At 36.1% G+C, this 18188-nt stretch overlaps 2 protein-coding genes across 2 annotated transcripts in view; both read right to left on the bottom strand.

The window, feature by feature from the left end:
- Positions 1 to 5415: 5415 nt before the first annotated feature.
- The window catches only part of LOC120781398 (retinal-specific phospholipid-transporting ATPase ABCA4), a 72557-nt gene continuing 59784 nt past the window's right edge, over positions 5416 to 18188 (bottom strand). The window contains exons 17-22 of the mRNA XM_040113607.1: positions 17805 to 18137; positions 17514 to 17746; positions 17287 to 17452; positions 16715 to 17178; positions 16520 to 16650; positions 5416 to 5938 (exon numbers count right to left, since the gene is read on the bottom strand). Of these exons, the coding sequence (XP_039969541.1) occupies positions 5515 to 5938; positions 16520 to 16650; positions 16715 to 17178; positions 17287 to 17452; positions 17514 to 17746; positions 17805 to 18137 (1751 nt within the window). The 3' untranslated portion in view covers positions 5416 to 5514. The remainder of the gene's footprint in view (positions 5939 to 16519; positions 16651 to 16714; positions 17179 to 17286; positions 17453 to 17513; positions 17747 to 17804; positions 18138 to 18188) is intronic.
- Positions 8464 to 9737, bottom strand: LOC120781399 (putative nuclease HARBI1). The gene is made up of 3 exons (XM_040113608.1): positions 9129 to 9737; positions 8933 to 9068; positions 8464 to 8879 (listed from the first exon to the last, which is right to left on the bottom strand). The coding sequence occupies exons 1-3, from the start codon at positions 9510 to 9512 to the stop codon at positions 8506 to 8508; spliced, it is 894 nt and encodes a 297-aa protein (XP_039969542.1). The 5' UTR covers positions 9513 to 9737; the 3' UTR covers positions 8464 to 8505.

Raw genomic sequence — 18188 nt, 5'->3', positions numbered from 1 at the left:
ACAGTCATAACTTTGAAGTCGTAGATAATTTCGTCTATCTTGGAACCAGCGTAAACACCACCAACAATGTCAGCCTAGAAATCCAACGCAGGATAACTCTTGCCAACAGGTGCTACTTCGGACTGAGTAGGCAATTGAGAAGCAAAGTCCTCTCTCGACAAACAAAAACCAAACTCTATAAGTCACTCATAATTCCCGTCCTGCTGTATGGTGCAGAGTCTTGGACGATGTCAACAACGGATGAGTCGACGTTGCGAGTTTCGAGAGAAAAGTTCTGCGAAAGATTTATGGTCCTTTGCGCGTTAGCCACGGCGAATACCGCATTCGATGGAACGATGAGCTGTACGAGATATACGACGACATCGACATAGTTCAGCGAATTAAAAGACAGCGGCTACGCTGGCTAGGTCATGTTGTCCGGATGGACGAAAACACTCCAGCTCTGAAAATATTCGACGCAGTACCCGCCGGGGGAAGCAGAGGAAGAGGAAGACCTCCACTCCGTTGGAAGGACCAAGTGGAGAAGGACCTGGCTTCGCTTGGAATATCCAATTGGCGCCACGTAGCGAGAAGAAGAAGAAGCGACTGGCGCGCTGTTGTTAACTCGGCTATAATCGCTTAAGCGGTTTCTACGCCAATTAAGAAGAAGAAGAAGCATTTAACAACATACCACCAATCAATAGTTATTAATCTTTTGAAGTGATTGGTTATTCCATTTGTGTTCTTCTATTTCAACGCGATACTTATATGCCATATTGCTGAGCTGATTTCTACGAAAACATCCTAGACAAAATTACGACGGGAAACATCCCGAGGCATCGTCCTCTGTGTTTCACTACATCTAGGCAACCATATCGTTTGCCAATAACGTTCTTTGTCTTTTCCCCAAGTGTTGCTGGCTAGCTACTTGATGATTTAGTAGCAGTTCTGTAATTTGGAAATAATCGAGATCGTATACGGGCGACGGAGAACAGGCTATCAAGTACAACGCCTAAAATCTTATTCATGAATTTAATGGGAGAGAGTGTTAAGCTCCTTGCGGAGAAGAAGCGAGAAAGATCGGTGAGAAAGCTGTTTACTTTTGAACACATGCCATTTTGTTGTTTTAACAAAGCTACTAATCCCCGTTAGGGTGATGAGGGTTATCGTCGACGTCATCTAATGGGAGGCCCAAGAAACGTGCTGTTTCGACGGGGTCGGACCAAAGGGAAAAGTGTGTCAGATGAGTGGGGTTGGCGGGGTATGCAAAGAGATGGCCAGTGTCATGCGGAGACTCATTGCACGCAGGACATATGTTGGATATGTCGGGGTCTATTCTGAACAAGTAGGAGTTTAACCTATTACAATATCCAGAACGAAGCTGCGCAAGGGTCACTCGCGCATCAACAATAGATGGTGATTTGACTCCAAGAACACCATTCACTGGAAGGGAGTTAGTGAAGGTTTTGATGGCTCCACAGTGAATGGTGGTCAGTACCTGTCGGAAGTTAGTTGCGGCCGAAGTCCGGTCGGCGTATTTTTCGATGTCGTCGTAAGAGGCGGTCCCGCTCCAAGCAGGTGATTTCTGCGAAAACATCAACAGGAAATGCTTGGAGAGGAGTTCATTATGCTCCTTAACTGGGAGCATAAGCCTATCACTATGTAGATGTTCGATGGGAGACATAAAGAGGCATCCTCTCGTGGTCCGGAGTGCAGTGTTCTGACAGGTCTGTAGCTTGTTCATCAACGTTCCATTGCATCCAAGCAACCATATTGGTGCGGCGTAGTTGACAGAGAGTCGTTGTCTTTTCCTCATGAGCTGCCGAGATGCCACCTGGGTCTTATATCTTCTACTGGATAAAACCATCTCGGTTTTACTTGGGTTGATGGCCAGACCACTTCCGACCGCCTGAGTTCCGCAATTCTTCCAGCCGGGATGAAGCGGGCGGTAGCTTCTGCGATCACCTTGCTAATCGACGTTCGCCAACAGATACGTTCGTAGGAATGGGAAAAGCGTTGAGGGTGTTCTCAGTAAATTCTGTGAAGTCGACACAGTGAGCTTTGTTAACGTTAACGAAGGTGCAGGTGTCCACAGGTTGATCAAAATGGGAGTCATGTTGAATATTTGAGCTTCTATGGACCGCGCAGCTCCTCTGTTGGTCACTCAGGTAGAGTGACAGCGCTGTGCGCAAACTGGGGCCATGTAACTCGTGGTCCACTCCCTATGTTTCTTAAGGCCTGAGCAGGTCTTAAGATGGCTCCATCCATTGTATGTGTTACACCTGACCGAGGTGGAGTTTGGATATAGCCTTTTGGCGCAAATGCAGCAGAAAAATTCGTTCGGATCCGCATTGAACTCAATGCCAGCACGAGTCAGGAGAATACGGAGCAACCCTGCTGCAAGGCGTTGCTCTAATGATGACAAACTTAGATTAATACTCACCGTACGGGCTGGATAAAATCCGGGTCAATTCCAGTGGGTAGAACCGTATTGGGTATTGGAATGAACACATGCCATTAATTCTATTGCTTGACGCATTTGCCCATGAGGTGATGGAATTCCCTTTTGGTGGTTGTGACAGTTACGGGGCCTCAAGTGTCTTCACTACTGGTGAAAGGAGAGTTATCGGACGATTAGACTCCCCTAGCCTCGCTGATTTATTAGGTTTCAGTAGGGGAACCCTCCTCCGACTTTCCAAACATCGTGTATAAGAAGAGTGGTCAACGACAGGTTCAGGACCTTGGTTAGGTATTTTAATCCCGTTGACCCTAGAAAATTTCGGCTCCCTGGTGACATTCTGAACCTGTTCATCGGTGAAAATATGTCGCGCACAAACTTTTGGCATTTTTTGCAGCCGCCGGCTTACACGTCGCATTCAGGAATTGATAGTTGCCGACTAAATGTACACTGTCTAGGAATGACGTGATTTTAACAGCTCGCGGCGGCCATATTTGTGTACGGATTTGTGTGAACTTTTGCCAGCGTGTTGAGTAAGGTTTGTTATTTCATCATGTCATATATAACTTTGGTACAACGTTTGAAAATTGTTCAAGATTATTTCGCAAATTTAGGTTCTCCGGTGGGTACTGTAAGAGCTATTCACGCAAAACACTGTTGCCATAATATTCCTTCTGGACGCGCTATTCAACGCATAAGTGAAAAATTCGAAAAGTATAATAATCTCCGCGACTCAGGCGAGTGTTGAGGACAACCAGGATCAGTCTGCTCAATGTCGTTCTACACAGTTAGGTCTCTTTGGGTGAAAATATGGCAAATTTCGCGATTACATTTAGCTCTGAAATCGTATAAGATGTTGTTGATGCAAGAACTGAAGCGGTCAAACGATTTGAAGCGCTGTAGCTTTGCCGATTAGGCGTTGGAAATGATGGAAGCCAACGAATTTAATCATCGAAAAATCATCTTCTTTGATGAGGCCTGATTGGGGTTAATGGCTTCGTCAGCAAACGAGCAAATTGTCTAGATTATTTTTATTCCTATTTTCTTATATTAAATCAAAGGTTAATAAACCAGTAATGCTGGAGGAGAGCGATACAACATTTTGAGTGATTTATTTAATTTTTATACTACGTCGTTTTTGTTAGTACACCCTGTATATTTTAGAACTCGCAATATTATAGTTACGAAATAGGCTGTTTAAAGCTCAGTATTCTTAAGAAATTGATTCCCCACAAAAACCTTATGACACGGCTGCAATTTGTTCTTTGTCTGTAGTCAATCTAAATTTAAAGAGAGCAAGTACATATGCAAAATTGTATAAGAGTTGCCTTTTATTATTTTCACGAATTCTTTAAAATGCCAATAAATATACATGTCTTAATTTATGAGAGTACAGATATACCACACTTAATCTTAATATCTTCGTCCATGATACAAAATATGAAAACTCATCAATGCGAAACATATGTTATATATATGAATGAGAATATGATTAAATCAAATATATTTGGTCTTGTATGTATGTTTGAAATCATTAATGCCTCTAGACACCCCAATAGTGAAGTCTCAACGTTAATGTTAAGTGCAGAGCAGACCATGAAGTAAATCGTCATATGTGCATATATGTACGCATGTTTCTTGATTAAAACTAATTTGATTATGATAACAAATTCTTCGATACTATATACATATATGCATAATAATAATGAACACGCCATTAAGGGGTCAGTAGGGTAATCTGGCCTGTTTTTTACATTTTTTTTTCATAGCAATTTTTATTCTACAATAGAACTTTTTTCACATATCATGAGGTATATCGTGGAATGCATAAACAAATTTTTTCGGAATTTTTTTATGACATCTGTTGGAGAAACGGCTGGGTGAATGAGATACGTTTTTTCAAGGGCGGACAAGATTTCTCATGTTTGGATCATCTGAAACACAAAAACCCAATTTATTCTTAAAAAGAACGTGAATAGTTACACTGTGGAACATTTTTGCGATTATTGTCTGGGGGGTGAGAAATTCCAAGTCAGGGTGATGGTACTAGGTCAGTATAGTAAAACCTTCAAAGGATTTGGCGTTCGTATATGTCAATTTTTTTTTATGACCTTTTAAATTTTTTCCTTATCTTGATGTTTTTTCGCTTAGTTGTAACATTTTGGCAAAAACGTAGTTTAACATAACTCGCGAACCACTATTATCTATTTTTCCAATCCATTAGACGGTTGTAGCAACTGACACATACGAACGCCCAACCCTTTGAGAGTTTTACTATACTGACCTAGTACCATCACCCTGACTTGGAATTTCTCACTCCCCCGATTAGCTGTTGTACTGTGTTATCGTCCCTACTAGAATCATGAAAAAGGCGTTTTGTGAACATTTTAATGAGAGGGCGGAGCTAAAATATTTTTTAGAACAGATACATATGTATATGTTAGTCTCAACTCAAGTATGAAGTGATACAAATTTCAAAGTCCTTAGTGTCTTGGTTCGTTAGTTACAGGATGTTTCCTATAGGCAACAGCACTTTGACAAAATTATTGTAAACAAACTAAACACTTTTCCAATGACTTATTTTTACTTTTAATAACTATCTTACCTTTATTTATTTCTGTTGTACCCTTGGTTTTACAATAAAACAGCTATTTTAATCTTTTTAAATACTTTTTGCGTATACACCTTTTTTCGCGATTTTGACAATTTCACTCTACGAAAAACGCCTACTGAATGAACCCTTACATAGAACAATTCACTGTAAGCTTACACAATACACTAGACTACATAATGCAAAAAACCGCGCGTCAAAAAAATTTAAATAACGGGACTTAGCAGCATATATGTTTAAAAAAGTGTGTGTTTGAAAAAAATGCATTTAAAGTTTGAGGTGTGCACTCTGAGCGCTCGGAACGTCGAGCGGTATTATTATTTTTCGAAACCTACCAATGGTAAAGTGGGTTTCTACATTAATTCTAAGAGTATAAGGGAACAGAAAAAGTAAAAAAAAAAAAAAAAATCATTACCCTACTGACCCCTTAAATTTTGATTTACTTGTAGGGGATAGTTTAAAAACTTTAAGGTGTAATCTCATATGATACGCTTAGTTGAGGTATACACCTTATTCTATTGCTTTCAAATTTTAGGAATATGTCTTCAAGTGTGGTCTCGTTCAAGGAATAATCTACCACAAGGTCTGTCTTTCCACTTGCGAAGGCTTCCGTTTTTTTAAAAATATCGGACCATTTAAGATCATCAACGTTATTTATAAAATAGGTAACAATCCCAGCGTGATTCTCTCGCAACTGACTATCAGAAAATATTTTACACAACTCGGTTGTTATATCTTCAACTACATGAGTTTCCTCAGATTTTAACTTCACTTTCATTGTAAATCCACCACCGAATCGTTTCTTTAAGTCTGGCACATATCCTGAACATTTGAAGTTTCCACCAGCCATTATCGCCAGTCTATTGCACAGCTGTTCGCATTCATCCATGCTGGAAAATCAAATATAAAATATTTCCATTAAAAAATTCAATCTCTAAAAATCATAACAATTTTGTGAAATTTTGAATTTAGAAAAGTAAATTACAATTAACTCAGCAAAACTTTTGTTGCTGTGTTGAATATAACAAAAGAAACAAGTAAGGAAGGACCAAGTTCGGGTGCAGCCGAACATTTTATACTCTTGCAACTTCAAACAAAGCCAGGGAAATACCTTAAGATGTAAAACGTCAACCAGAGGATCGGAATCTAAGCAATTTTACATATACACTAGCAAACCCGGCGAACTCCGTTTCGCCACCAGATGGCTTCGTTTTATGTAACATTTCGTTTGGTGATTAAAAGATGAAGACAATTTTTTTTGTTTTATATTTGAAAAGGAAGAATGATATTTCATTTCATAACAGTAATGAATTCATTTCGATTACAAAAGTGAAGTGTTATTTAGTTGAACTTCTCCAAGTAAATGAAAGAGAATCCAAAGTAAATACCGAATCGAAGCGTTATACTATGTACTTATATGTGTCCGCAAATTATCCGTTTCATTGAAGTGCTCTTTGGTAAACCACATTTTTTGTTTTTTGGTCTGGCGTTAACACAAACAAAGCGGATGGTTTCCCTACTCGTGAACACGCAACGTATAACTGCCCATGACAAAAACAATGATTTTCTAAATATATCCCGCATACACTAAGCGACTGGCCTTGCAACTTGTTAATTGTCATTGCGAACTGGAAATTGCAATCGTTTGAAGTCAAACGGAAGATCAGTCGGAATCATTGGTATTCGAAGAATACATACATTTTCACCTGCGTACTTTCCGTTAATAATGGTTGCCTCAATCAAATTCGGCATAAGTCTTTTTATCGAAAGTCGAATACCGTTGCAAAGTCGCGATGGATTCAAATTACGCAATATCATAATAACTGTACTAACTTTGAGTTGCAAGTTATGTGGTGGAAATCCTGGTAACTCCAGAGAGTTCAAAAACTCCGTTGGATAATTTACTACATCATCGGGATTTGTTATGGAATCAACGGATTTGTCACGGGGAATTTCTGGCAATGCATGATATTTCTTCTTCGCTGAACGACAATGTCTCGTGATTTAGTTGGATTGCCAACAATAATTCAGCAACATCATTAACGGTGGGTGCATTGAATCTTCGCACATGTTCACCTGTTGGGGCACAATCCGCTCTTATGACAAATTTGTGCGTATCCGATGGCATTCGTTCCAATGCTGTTTTAAACATTTAACCACAGCATTATTAGCGTGAAAAAATGCTTGCAACGGTTCAATAATTCGTCTCTTTAACTGTTGTGTTCCCTGTATATTGCACCGCACATTCAGCTGTTCCACCATCGACGAAATGAAATATATTTGCAGAAATTGATGCGGTTCATCTGGTGTTGGCACCATTGAACAATGCAAATGATATATTTGTCCTTGTATCTGTAATTGCAAACAATCATTTGCTGAAGAATACGGTGTAACTTCTGATCGTGTGATGGTGTAGTGTGTGGTGTATATGTAGTTGTTATGTGTTGCAATTCATTGTGTTGGTGTGAGTGATTGGTTATGTGTGTTGTATCTTCTACCTTGCAAGTCGGCATGAAGCCGCCTTCTCGAATGATATTAGCTCGAAAGGAAGTCATGCGAAAGCAGTTATTGTATTCAAGGATGTGTTGAAGAAAATGGCTGGAATCGGGATCACATCCATCGAACAATGGTTTCAATGGCTATGGTGGTGTAAGTAATGGATCCAGTTTGACTTTTCCACTTGCGCAGCACAATCCAGCCGTTTCTCTTTTGAACTTTAACGCATTGCAATATCGGCCTATAGTCGTCATTGGTCCAATATCTAAATTTTCATCATCACTGCATTTCGCAGTGGGATCATATTGGAATGTCAAGCGATTGTATGATGCCAATGATCTTCTGCCCCTATTGCGGTTTTCAACCCAACTGCATTTCAGTCGAAGTTTAAAAATTCGGTATTGCCAACTTCAACTCAATCCGTCAAAAAAAATTGCGGTTGAAGTATGATCGAACTTCAACTTTTCACATTCGTGCAGTGAAATACAAAAAAATATTAAAGAAAAATGGAGGACGTGTAAAATAACTATTTTAATTAATGTTAAATTAATTTTAATTAATATTTTTTATAAATTTTTAGAAAAAATAAAGTTGCAACAAAAAATCAATTCGAAAAATTGGTGGAGTTAATGGAGAAGTTTCCAGAAGTAGGAAGAGGAAAGCCACAATTTGGAAACAATAAATTCAAATTGAGGTGCAGCGCCTCAAAATTGCTTAATTAAAATCTTCGCAAATATTTTAATTTTTTTGGTTATTTAAGACACAAAGTAATATTTTTTTTTAATTTATTTTTAATAATTCTGGAATGAACTGATATTTTATATTTTTGTACCATAGTTAAGTTTACATTAAAAAATTATGTGATATTGTTATTTAATGAATTTATTTAAATAAAATTTAAATATTTGCCCGAATAAATAGCACATTAGAAATAATAAATGAAATTTAATATTTTAATTGTTTAGAGGGAAGTCATAATATTAATGCGAATTATTCGAGCCGTATCCTCTTCTTCTCTTTCTATGTCCAAAATATCATTGGTCATTGTAATATGTGAAGTAGATGGTATTTCTTCCGGAGATTCCACTTGAAAGTGTTGGCAAATATTGTACAATGCGCAACAAGCATTCACAATTTGCGTAGCCTTTTCGGGAGTGTAATGTAAACCTCGTACAGATAAAATACATCGAAATCTACTCTTGAGTACACCAATTGTCCGCTCTACAATATTCCGGGCCTTTGAGTGTACTGTATTGTAGCGTGCTTGGGGTGAAGAAGCTTCCGCCAAGCGATAAGGAGTCATTAAAAATTTGTGCAGAGGATAGCCAGCGTCGCCTAAGAAATTACATTACTCTAATTATTTAGCAATAAATACGATAAAGTCTTACCCAAGATCCAAGTGTTATTCTGTATGTTGTTCTGTAAATGCACTTTCAAATCGCTAACACTGAAAACAAAAGAGTCATGATTTGCGCCTGCATGCCTAGCATCCACATACCGAATAGACATTTTATAATCACAAAGCTAAAAATTTTAAGAAATTATACCATTTTGTTTCTAATATAATTCAGATTTTATACATACAATCATCACGTTTAAACTGTAGTAGCCCTTTCTGTTAAGATAAAGATGTTGCACTTCTTTTCTTGGTGAAATTATGCGACTCATGCCGTCGATGCAACCAACTACTCCCGGGAAAGCACTTTTTGAATAAAATGAAACTTTTGAAACGTTTTGCTCCTCCTCAGTCATTTGAATTTTAATCCATTGGGCACAAATACGTTGTTCAATTATATTTAGAACCTCTTTAATTACTAAAGATATCGTAGGTTGCGCCAACCCAATGTTAAAATCATTTCCACTGCATTTTTGATAACCACCGTCAGCAAGGAAACGCAGAGTTGCGCATAATTTTAATATAGGAAGTATGGCCGTTCCTCGCACACGTTTGTGGAAATGTTCCTTCATCTCATTCAGTAAAAAATAAAATGCTTCTTTATTTAATCGAAAATAACTTATGAATCTGCAACAAACATTATTAAAAAGCAATTCAATTGTGAAAAACTATGGCTTACTTTGCATTTGGAAGCTCCAATGGATTTGAGTGATCACGAAGGCTTTTTCGTATACGTAGCACATCAATTTTGCCCCCAGCATTTTCGTCATTGTAATATAAATCAAAACTTATATCCATTTTTTATTTATTGTTTATTATATATGTTTATTCACTTTTTCGCGAGCGGCAACTGAATTCAATTTTTTAAATATGTCGTTTACAAAATTTTAGCTGTTTCACTATCTGTCAAATTTCCTTTTCTTAGGTTGGCAACGCCAATCATACTTCGACTGAACTTAGTTGAAGTTCGCAATACCAAAAAAGAGTTTGGTTGATCTGTAGTTGAGTTGCCTTAACTTCAATTCGACCAAGTCGGGTTAAAAACCGCAATAGGGGCATTCGTGTCCTCACGCGTTGTCTCAATCGGGCATTTTCTCTTATTATATTTTGTATTTCTTCGCTAAAATTCTGTGAATACACTTGTTGCTGGCTTGTATTTTGGCATTTCGGACTATGGACAAAGTGGTGAATTTAACCTCAAATGCACGGTCCACGTAATTTACACAGTTCAACTTACCACCTTAAAGACAAATGCCTGCTGTTGAAATTGAATAAAAATTTGCACAAAACACGTGATTGATTTGATGGTTTCCACTTGAAATATTAGGAAACGAATAACTTATTTTTTTAAATTTTATTTCACAATTTCACAGTGAACACAATACCGGTTTGTCACATGAAATTAACTGAGCAGAGAACAATGAGTAGCTGTCAAACAATGTATCACGCACCGGCGCAAATTACTTAAAATATTGGTTTGTAGTACATGCTATGTATCAGAGATGGCGCTGTATGTAAAAAAAAGATTTTCCCGATTTTCTGTTGAAATTTTTCCTGAATTTTCTTTGCTATAAACCTCACGGAGCCCGAGACCTTTCCAAGGAATGCAAAACCGTGGAAATCGGTTAATGCGTTAAGGAGTTATAGCGTCAGGAAGGAAAACCCGAATTATTTTTATATAGTAGATATACCATATAAAACTGACCGATATATTCAGCTTATTTATCTATTTTAGGCACACACATAGATACACTGTTATGAAAAAAATCATTCTGTAATCTTCGTTCAGATAACTGAAATATTGACCGATATATATAGTATATGTAAAGTGATCAAGAAGTTCGAAAATCTTTATATTCCGTATATGGGGGCTCAGGGAAGTATTGACCCGATTCAACACATTTTTGATACACATTGATATAATTGTCAGGAAAATGTTCTCTCTGAATTTCAATTGAAGTCAACTTTAGGTACTGGGGTCACACATATTATATTTTAAGGATTTCACCAAAAATTGGGTGGTGCCGCGCCCATTGTCCAATTTTCAAACCGGCTCAGATAAGGCCCTCTCATACCATCTGGATGGTAATATTTATACCGCAATTCCGTACTGCGATAGAGCAACAAGTCTCTAAAATTGAGATTTGAAATTAGAGAAATTGATTTACTTTTAACTTTTTCGTGTTTGAGTTGCTTACAAAATATAAAAAGACGACAATCGATTAATACCTATGATATCACTATAATTGACTTGTCTTTTTAGTTTTGTGACCAGGCGACAATTTTAAGACAATATTTTTTGACTAAAGACTAGAGACTATGTTGTGAATAGTAATTCGTCACAAATTGAGACTTTACTTCAAAATGTCTCAAATAGTGACTAGAGACTGCTTACAGAATTGCGCCATTAATGCCTCTGGCGTATTTAAATATTGATTTATTGCGCTTTTAGAAGATTTTAATAGTTCCGCTATAAGGAAAGTGAGCGGAGTTATCTTCCGATTTCACACTGTCGGTAAGAGTTTTTATAACATTTATGATGGGTGGTTCGGTTAATGACATTTTGTGGGTGTGGTACTAGATCGATTACACCCATTACGAGCTGGTAATTTTTTTTTGTGCTAAAGAACCTGTATATCAAGTTTCAACAAGATATCTCAATTTTTGCTCAAGTTAAAGCTTGCACAGGCGGACGGACGGACAGTCACCCATTTTTCAACATTTATCGTCATCTTGATTTTTTATTATTTTACATATCTCTATCTTTCTTAATTTTAGGTGATACATACAACCGTTAGATGAACAAAACTATTGTACTCTGCAAGATTACATGAGTATAAAAATTTCATGGGAAACATAATTAATACTCAGCACAACTCTTGTTGCTGTGTTATATATAACACAAGAAAAAATTTCATTTTATTTTTGAACGCCGGTCTACGGACCGAAAGTGACCTGTGATCTAACCCCCTTTGTTTTTATCGATACGTAAGTAGAAAGAAGTTTGCACATACAGATGTAATGGAATTATATTGCTGTGAATAGTGAATTTTTCGTATAGCGGTAGTTGTACACGAGTTTTCAATTCCTATGACAGCCGTTTCTACGGTCACGGAATAACCGATTTTTATGCCCTGTTTAAAACGGTAAATAAGTAGGCCAATAATAAATTTGAGCTTACATACATCTGTATATGTACATACTTCACATCGGCGGATATGTACAGTGTAAATTCGAGGAAAATATTCAGAGGTGTTGTGGAATCGAAGACAGAATAGCTTAGCCGTCAGAATTGCAAACTAGTTCTGACTTTCAATGATGTCACTGAATCTGATTGGACTTTCGTCTTTTCGAACATACGCAAAGCCAATATTCGAATCAGCTGTTTACTAATGTGGCAAAACTTGCAAGTTTTTAATGAGTTCCGAATTAAAGAAAGATTTTAAGAGATAACATTTATCGAATGAATAAAGACGCATTTGGGTGTTAAGTTACGTTTGTTACGTTTTGTAAGTCTATTTTAAGGGGTGAGCCTGCTTTAGAAGCTTCAAAAAATCAAATTTTTTTTGCTTAAATCTCTTTAAAAATTTTCTAAGAATATGTCCCCATAGTTATAGATGGAAATTCGAAATATTGTCGAAGCTTGAAGGGAAATAGTGACCGAGGGTCTAGCAGATATATGAGCGCTTGGGCAGAAAGCGAAAACTTTGACGCGCGATTTTTCGGTTTTTCATTTTTACGATTTTTTTTTGGGGAGCAGGATAGAAAAAAACTAAACGTCGTATGGAATTGAGGCAAAGTTTATTGTCTATGGCATTAAATTATCTTCTATTTAAACCTAAAAAAATAAGTTTGAACATATGTTTAAACAACATAAAGTACAATTTTTTGGTTCAAAAACCACTTCTTTTCAAATTTTAAATTTTTTTTAGAATTTTACACTTTTTTTTTTTGAAATTTTTCTAGTTTAACTTGAACATAAGTTATTAACAAATATGACTCTCTTTGAATTTTTTTTTTTTTCGATAGAAATTACGACCTGCATACTGCTCGCCGTCTGAAAAATGCACATGCGAGATGCATCGGGCAATTGCTTCCCTAAGGCAGAATATCAAAGAATTCATATCCAAAAAATTTTCGGGTGATGTTTAAACATATAGCAATAAACGCTAGAAATTTCGCTTTAATCAATTATTTCTTTCCCAGGCTCCCCCCTTAAATATCCGCAAAAATTATGTGCAAAACGGTAGATCGGAAGTACACAAAATTTCTATTGGCACTCGGTAGACGAGACTGTAGGAACATGATCGGAATATTAACTGGTCACTGTGTAGTGGCGGCACACGCCCGCAAAATGGGGCTAACAGATCGAGAAGACTGGAAGCAATGTTTAGAGCAGGGCACCATTGAAACAATGGAGCATCTCTACTCTTCTTGGACTTAGCAAGTGAATTCCATCTGGTATCGCAAAGGACCAAACTGTCTTACTTATGCAAGATTTTTTGCGACAAATCTGGCATTGAACCCAGCTTCATTCAGCACACGTCGAGCTGTGAGGGGGGGAACGGTTATGTCCAAATCTTCAGTTATTGTAGCTGCAATTTTGGAAGATGCAGCTTTGGGATTTTTTTCATCATTCTTGTTATTAAGCAATAAAGCTTTCACTTAGCGTGCACGGACGGCCAGTGCGAAGGCAATTTTTATATGTGTTTGTTTCTTCGAAATGTTTTAAAATGATGCGTACGGTTGATCGCGGCCTCGAAACCATAGAGCACATTTCTTTTATGGATTTTCCACAAGTTATTAACTTCACGATGATCTTTCTCTCTTCCTCTGTGGTTTCTTTACCCTTACGACCCCTTTTTACTTTATTTTGGAAAATATAAACTATCGGTAAAATAATTTAACACATTCTCACATACTATCCATATATATTTTTTTTAACATAAACTTGGCGGCTACTTTCCCTCAGTAGATACAATCAGGGGTGTTGTGAAATCCAAGACAGAATTGCTTAGCTGTCAGAATTGCACACCAATTCGGATTTTCAATGGTGTCACAGAATCTGTTTCAATTTCCGTCTTTTTCAACATATGCAAAACCAATATTTGAATCAGCTGTTTACCAATGTGACAAAACCTCCAAATGAATACATTTGGAAGCAATCTTATTAAAGTTTTTAAAGAGTTCCGAATTAAAGAAAGATTTTAAGAGATAACATTTATCGGCACGATTCAGATTACTTTGGCGGTCGGGTCAAAAAAGCGAATTTCGATATATGTACATATATGGGGTATGTACGGATAGGGGAGCTTCTCCATAGGAGGAATATGCAAAAATAATGTTGCTAACACTTATATTTTTTTTAAATATTCCCGATTAAAAATTCAAAAATATGTATTAATAACACAGAGTATTTCACAATGTTTCACTAAATTTTTTCACATTTTTCACTTTGTACATTTAAATATACACTCTAAACATTGAAATAAGTTGACATTTAATTTTTATTTTGATATATTTTAGATAAATTTATTAATTAAAAAATCACTTAGCACACTCATCGTTGAAAAGGTTAGATTGTTTACAATTGTGAAAACGAGCGTTGCCACATCTTAAACACGAAATATGTAGGATTTTCAAAGATTTTCGCATGATTCTTTTTTATATTAACTATAATAAAAAATACTTTCCAACATTTTTGAAGCTATAATTGAGTTGTGAACACTTTTTACCTATACATATGAATATGTATAGTATGTGATTATACTCTCGCAACAAAGTTGCTAAGGAGAGTATTATAGTTTTGTTCACATAACGGTTGTTTGTAAGTCCTAAAACTAAAAGAGTCAGATATAGGGTTATATATACCAAAGTGATCAGGGTGACGAGTAGAGTCGAAATCCGGATGTCTGTCTGTCCGTCCGTGCAAGCTGTAACTTGAGTAAAAATTGAGATATCATGATGAAACTTGGTACACGTATTCCTTGGCTCCATAAGAAGGTTAAGTTCGAAGATGGGCAAAATCGAAAACTCTACACAGTCGTTTTCTTCAGGCATTTCCATATACAGTTCAAAAATGGAAGAAATCGGATAATAACCACGCCCACCTCCCATACAAAGGTTATGTTGAAAATCACTAAAAGTGCGTTAACCGACTAACAAAAAACGGCAGAAACACTAAATTTTACGAAAGAAATGGCAGAAGGAAACTGCACCCAGGCTTTTTTTAAAAATTGAAAATGGGCGTGGCCTCGCCCACTTATGGACCAAAAACCATATCTCAGGAACTACTAGACCGATTTCAATGAAATTCGGTATATAATATTTTCTTAACACCCTGATGACATGTACGAAATATGGGTGAAATCGGTTCACAACCACGCCTTCTTCCAATATAACGCTTTTTTGAATTCCAACTGATGCCTTTTCTGTATAATACGAGTATATACATTAGGAACCAATGATGATAGCGGAATAAAACTTTACAAAAATACGGTATTTGAAAAATATGTAAATGACGTATAATGAAATCTCGATTATCACTTTATCATGTTCGGTGACACCCGAACTTAGCCCTTCCTTACTTGTTTATATTTAATTAACACATAGGGATTTCACATAGTTTCATAAAGTTATAAGTTATAACGATCTGAAAACATAGTGTTCCGAGTTGTATTTGCGTAAACTTTTTTTTAGTTTGCAATCCAACAACTAATTTTTAAGACTAGTATAAAAATTTATGATTTTACGATGCTTTATGACACGTTGGGAGTAGCCCAACAAATAAGTAAAACTCTATTATAATATTATATTATAAAATTTGTATTATATCGTGGTGACTGAAGTACTTTCGCGTAGTACTCATTCCTGCGTTGGCAGCCTTCGGTCGAGTTTTCAAAAAATAACCCTGGTCGAGCCAACACCCAGGGTGACTGAAGTAGTTATGCGTATATATAAAGACGCATTTGGGTGTTAAATTACGTTTATTACGTTGTGTAAATCTAATATCTTTAAATATCCGGATTTTTTTCCAAAAACTCAATAATTAAGACATTTCGTGTTTTATTGTTATGTTTTCTCCTATAGAAATAAAGATAAATTAATTCGTAACAATAAAATATCTTGATTATTTTTGATAAAATTGGTTTCCGTGACACCCAAAACCGATACAAATTCTGTTTCGAATATCAAACCAATAATATCTGAATTCATGACACCTACTGCTTTTTTTGAATGGTTTCAATTCTGATTCCGACAACTATCAGATTCCACAACACTCCTGATTGTGTATATTGAGACTGATAAAAATCCCGACGAACTTCTTTTACTTTAGCCGTTATATTGTCGTGGCAAGTCCGCCGGTTTTCTTAACTTTAAAGTTTAATCGCGTTTTCTTGAAACTACTTTTACTGTGCTTCATCACAAATCCTAATCGAGCGATTTTGAAATTTAGTATGAATATTCTTTAAATATCCTTCTATTTTATGAGCCAAGAAAAACCCTATCTAAACTCTAATAGAAAATACTAGGACATGCAAGTTTATGAATAAATAATAGTTTTTATGGCTTTATATACCTGTGTGATGTAAGTACAACAGTATTGCCACGACTTTGATAATCTTTTATACATTTCCACAAAAATCTACGAGACTCTGGATCCACACCTGTTGTTGGTTCATCTAACAAAACAAGCGAAGGGCTGCCGACCTAAAATGTATTGTAATAACAATCCATAAAATAGCTTAAAAATAAACTTATTATTTTCATTTACCATTGCAATAGCTGCATTTAATTTACGCTTTGTTCCACCAGAATAACGACAAACTTTAACGTCTTTATATTTTTGAAGATCTAGTTGCTCTAGCCAATATAAAACTTCATACTTTGCTTTGGCGGAATCTGAAATACCACGCAACTTAGCCATATAGAATAGTGTTTGATATGCAGTCATAAATTCATTTAGACAGTCGGTTTGTGGACAATATCCAAAACGGTATCGATATTCAGACTCATTTTCCATGATATCAATACCATCAATTTTAATTGTGCCTCCAGTAATAGTTAAATTTGCAGCAATCATTTGGAAAGTAGACGTTTTTCCTGCACCGTTGACACCAAGTAAACCAAAGCATTCCTGCTTTTTTACAATAAAATTTAAACCACGTACTGCGACTTTGTGATTGAAGAACTTATATAAATCATAAACCAACAGTGGATAGTTTTTTTCATTTTTCTCTGGAATAAAAAGTGTCCTTATTATGTAAATTCGGATTTATAACTAATATACATGATGTACTCATATAAAACTAAAAAAATGTTACTCCACACATATACAATATTTACCATTCATAATATCGGTAACTACCGCTTTTTCATTCGTCATTAATTCCTCTTCAATATCAACATTTTCGGTGTTATTCACAGTAACTTGCCGGCACTGATAGCATTTGAACACTCGTTTAATCTGTTCACATTTATATTTGTTCTCTAAAACGCTTACAAAGATCACCTACAATTTATAAACTTTCACATACATACAAAATAAGAAAACATATTTTCTATGTACTTACCATTACGATAACTGCAATCATTGTAGATTCTAGAAAGAAATAATTAACACTCAGTACTTTCGGTAATCCTATTGTAGGAATAAGTTCATTTCGCCGGGTAAGTAAAAATCGTTCATTGATAATGCGCAACTGGTGATTTAAATTGAAGTCCGGCAATTGCAGTAATATAAATATTTTCCCTTCATTATACTCCATTGCACGTATGTTGCCAGATGTTATTAAAGGTGCAATTGCTTTTAAATAGTTCAATAATTTTTAGGCATCACAATAATAGCGCGTTAGTTAGCTTACCTGACACAATGAGCATAAAAAGCATATAAGTTGAAATTGTTGATATCGAACGGAAAGCGTTTGCCAAACTATATATAATTGGAAGATAACTGCAGCCATAGAAAAAAATGGACGCAATGATAATAAGTTGTTCGGATAAATTATACAATTCGCTCGGCATCAGTACATATTGCAGAAGGCACAAAAGTATACAAACGATGAAATGTTGCGCAGCATCAAAAGCAAATGTTGCAAGCCAAAAAATCGTTCGTGGTATGGCTTGTAACTGCTTGAATTCACTTGCATGCTCATGAAAAGGCAAGGCAATATAAAAAAATATGCTGAAAAACAATCCTTAAAATTGGAAAGTATATTAAATTCTATTGTTTATTTCCGAAGCCTGCT

This window comes from Bactrocera tryoni, unplaced genomic scaffold, assembly GCF_016617805.1.
Source record: "Bactrocera tryoni isolate S06 unplaced genomic scaffold, CSIRO_BtryS06_freeze2 scaffold_7, whole genome shotgun sequence".
Classification (NCBI taxonomy): domain Eukaryota; kingdom Metazoa; phylum Arthropoda; class Insecta; order Diptera; family Tephritidae; genus Bactrocera; species Bactrocera tryoni.
The sequence above is the reverse complement of the archived record's forward strand: the minus strand, read 5'-3'. Positions and strand labels throughout refer to the sequence as shown.

What these genes read in the sequence shown, in the direction of transcription:
- LOC120781399 (XM_040113608.1), bottom strand. Translation starts at nt 9,512, where the DNA reads ATGAAGGAACATTTCCACAAACGTGTGCGAGGAACGGCCATACTTCCT. An exon ending in ACAGTTTAAACGTGATGATT is followed by an intron (nt 9,069 to 9,128) that starts GTATGTATAAAA and finishes TAAAATTTTTAG; the next exon opens with CTTTGTGATTATAAAATGTC. An exon ending in GAATAACACTTGGATCTTGG is followed by an intron (nt 8,880 to 8,932) that starts GTAAGACTTTAT and finishes GTAATTTCTTAG; the next exon opens with GCGACGCTGGCTATCCTCTG.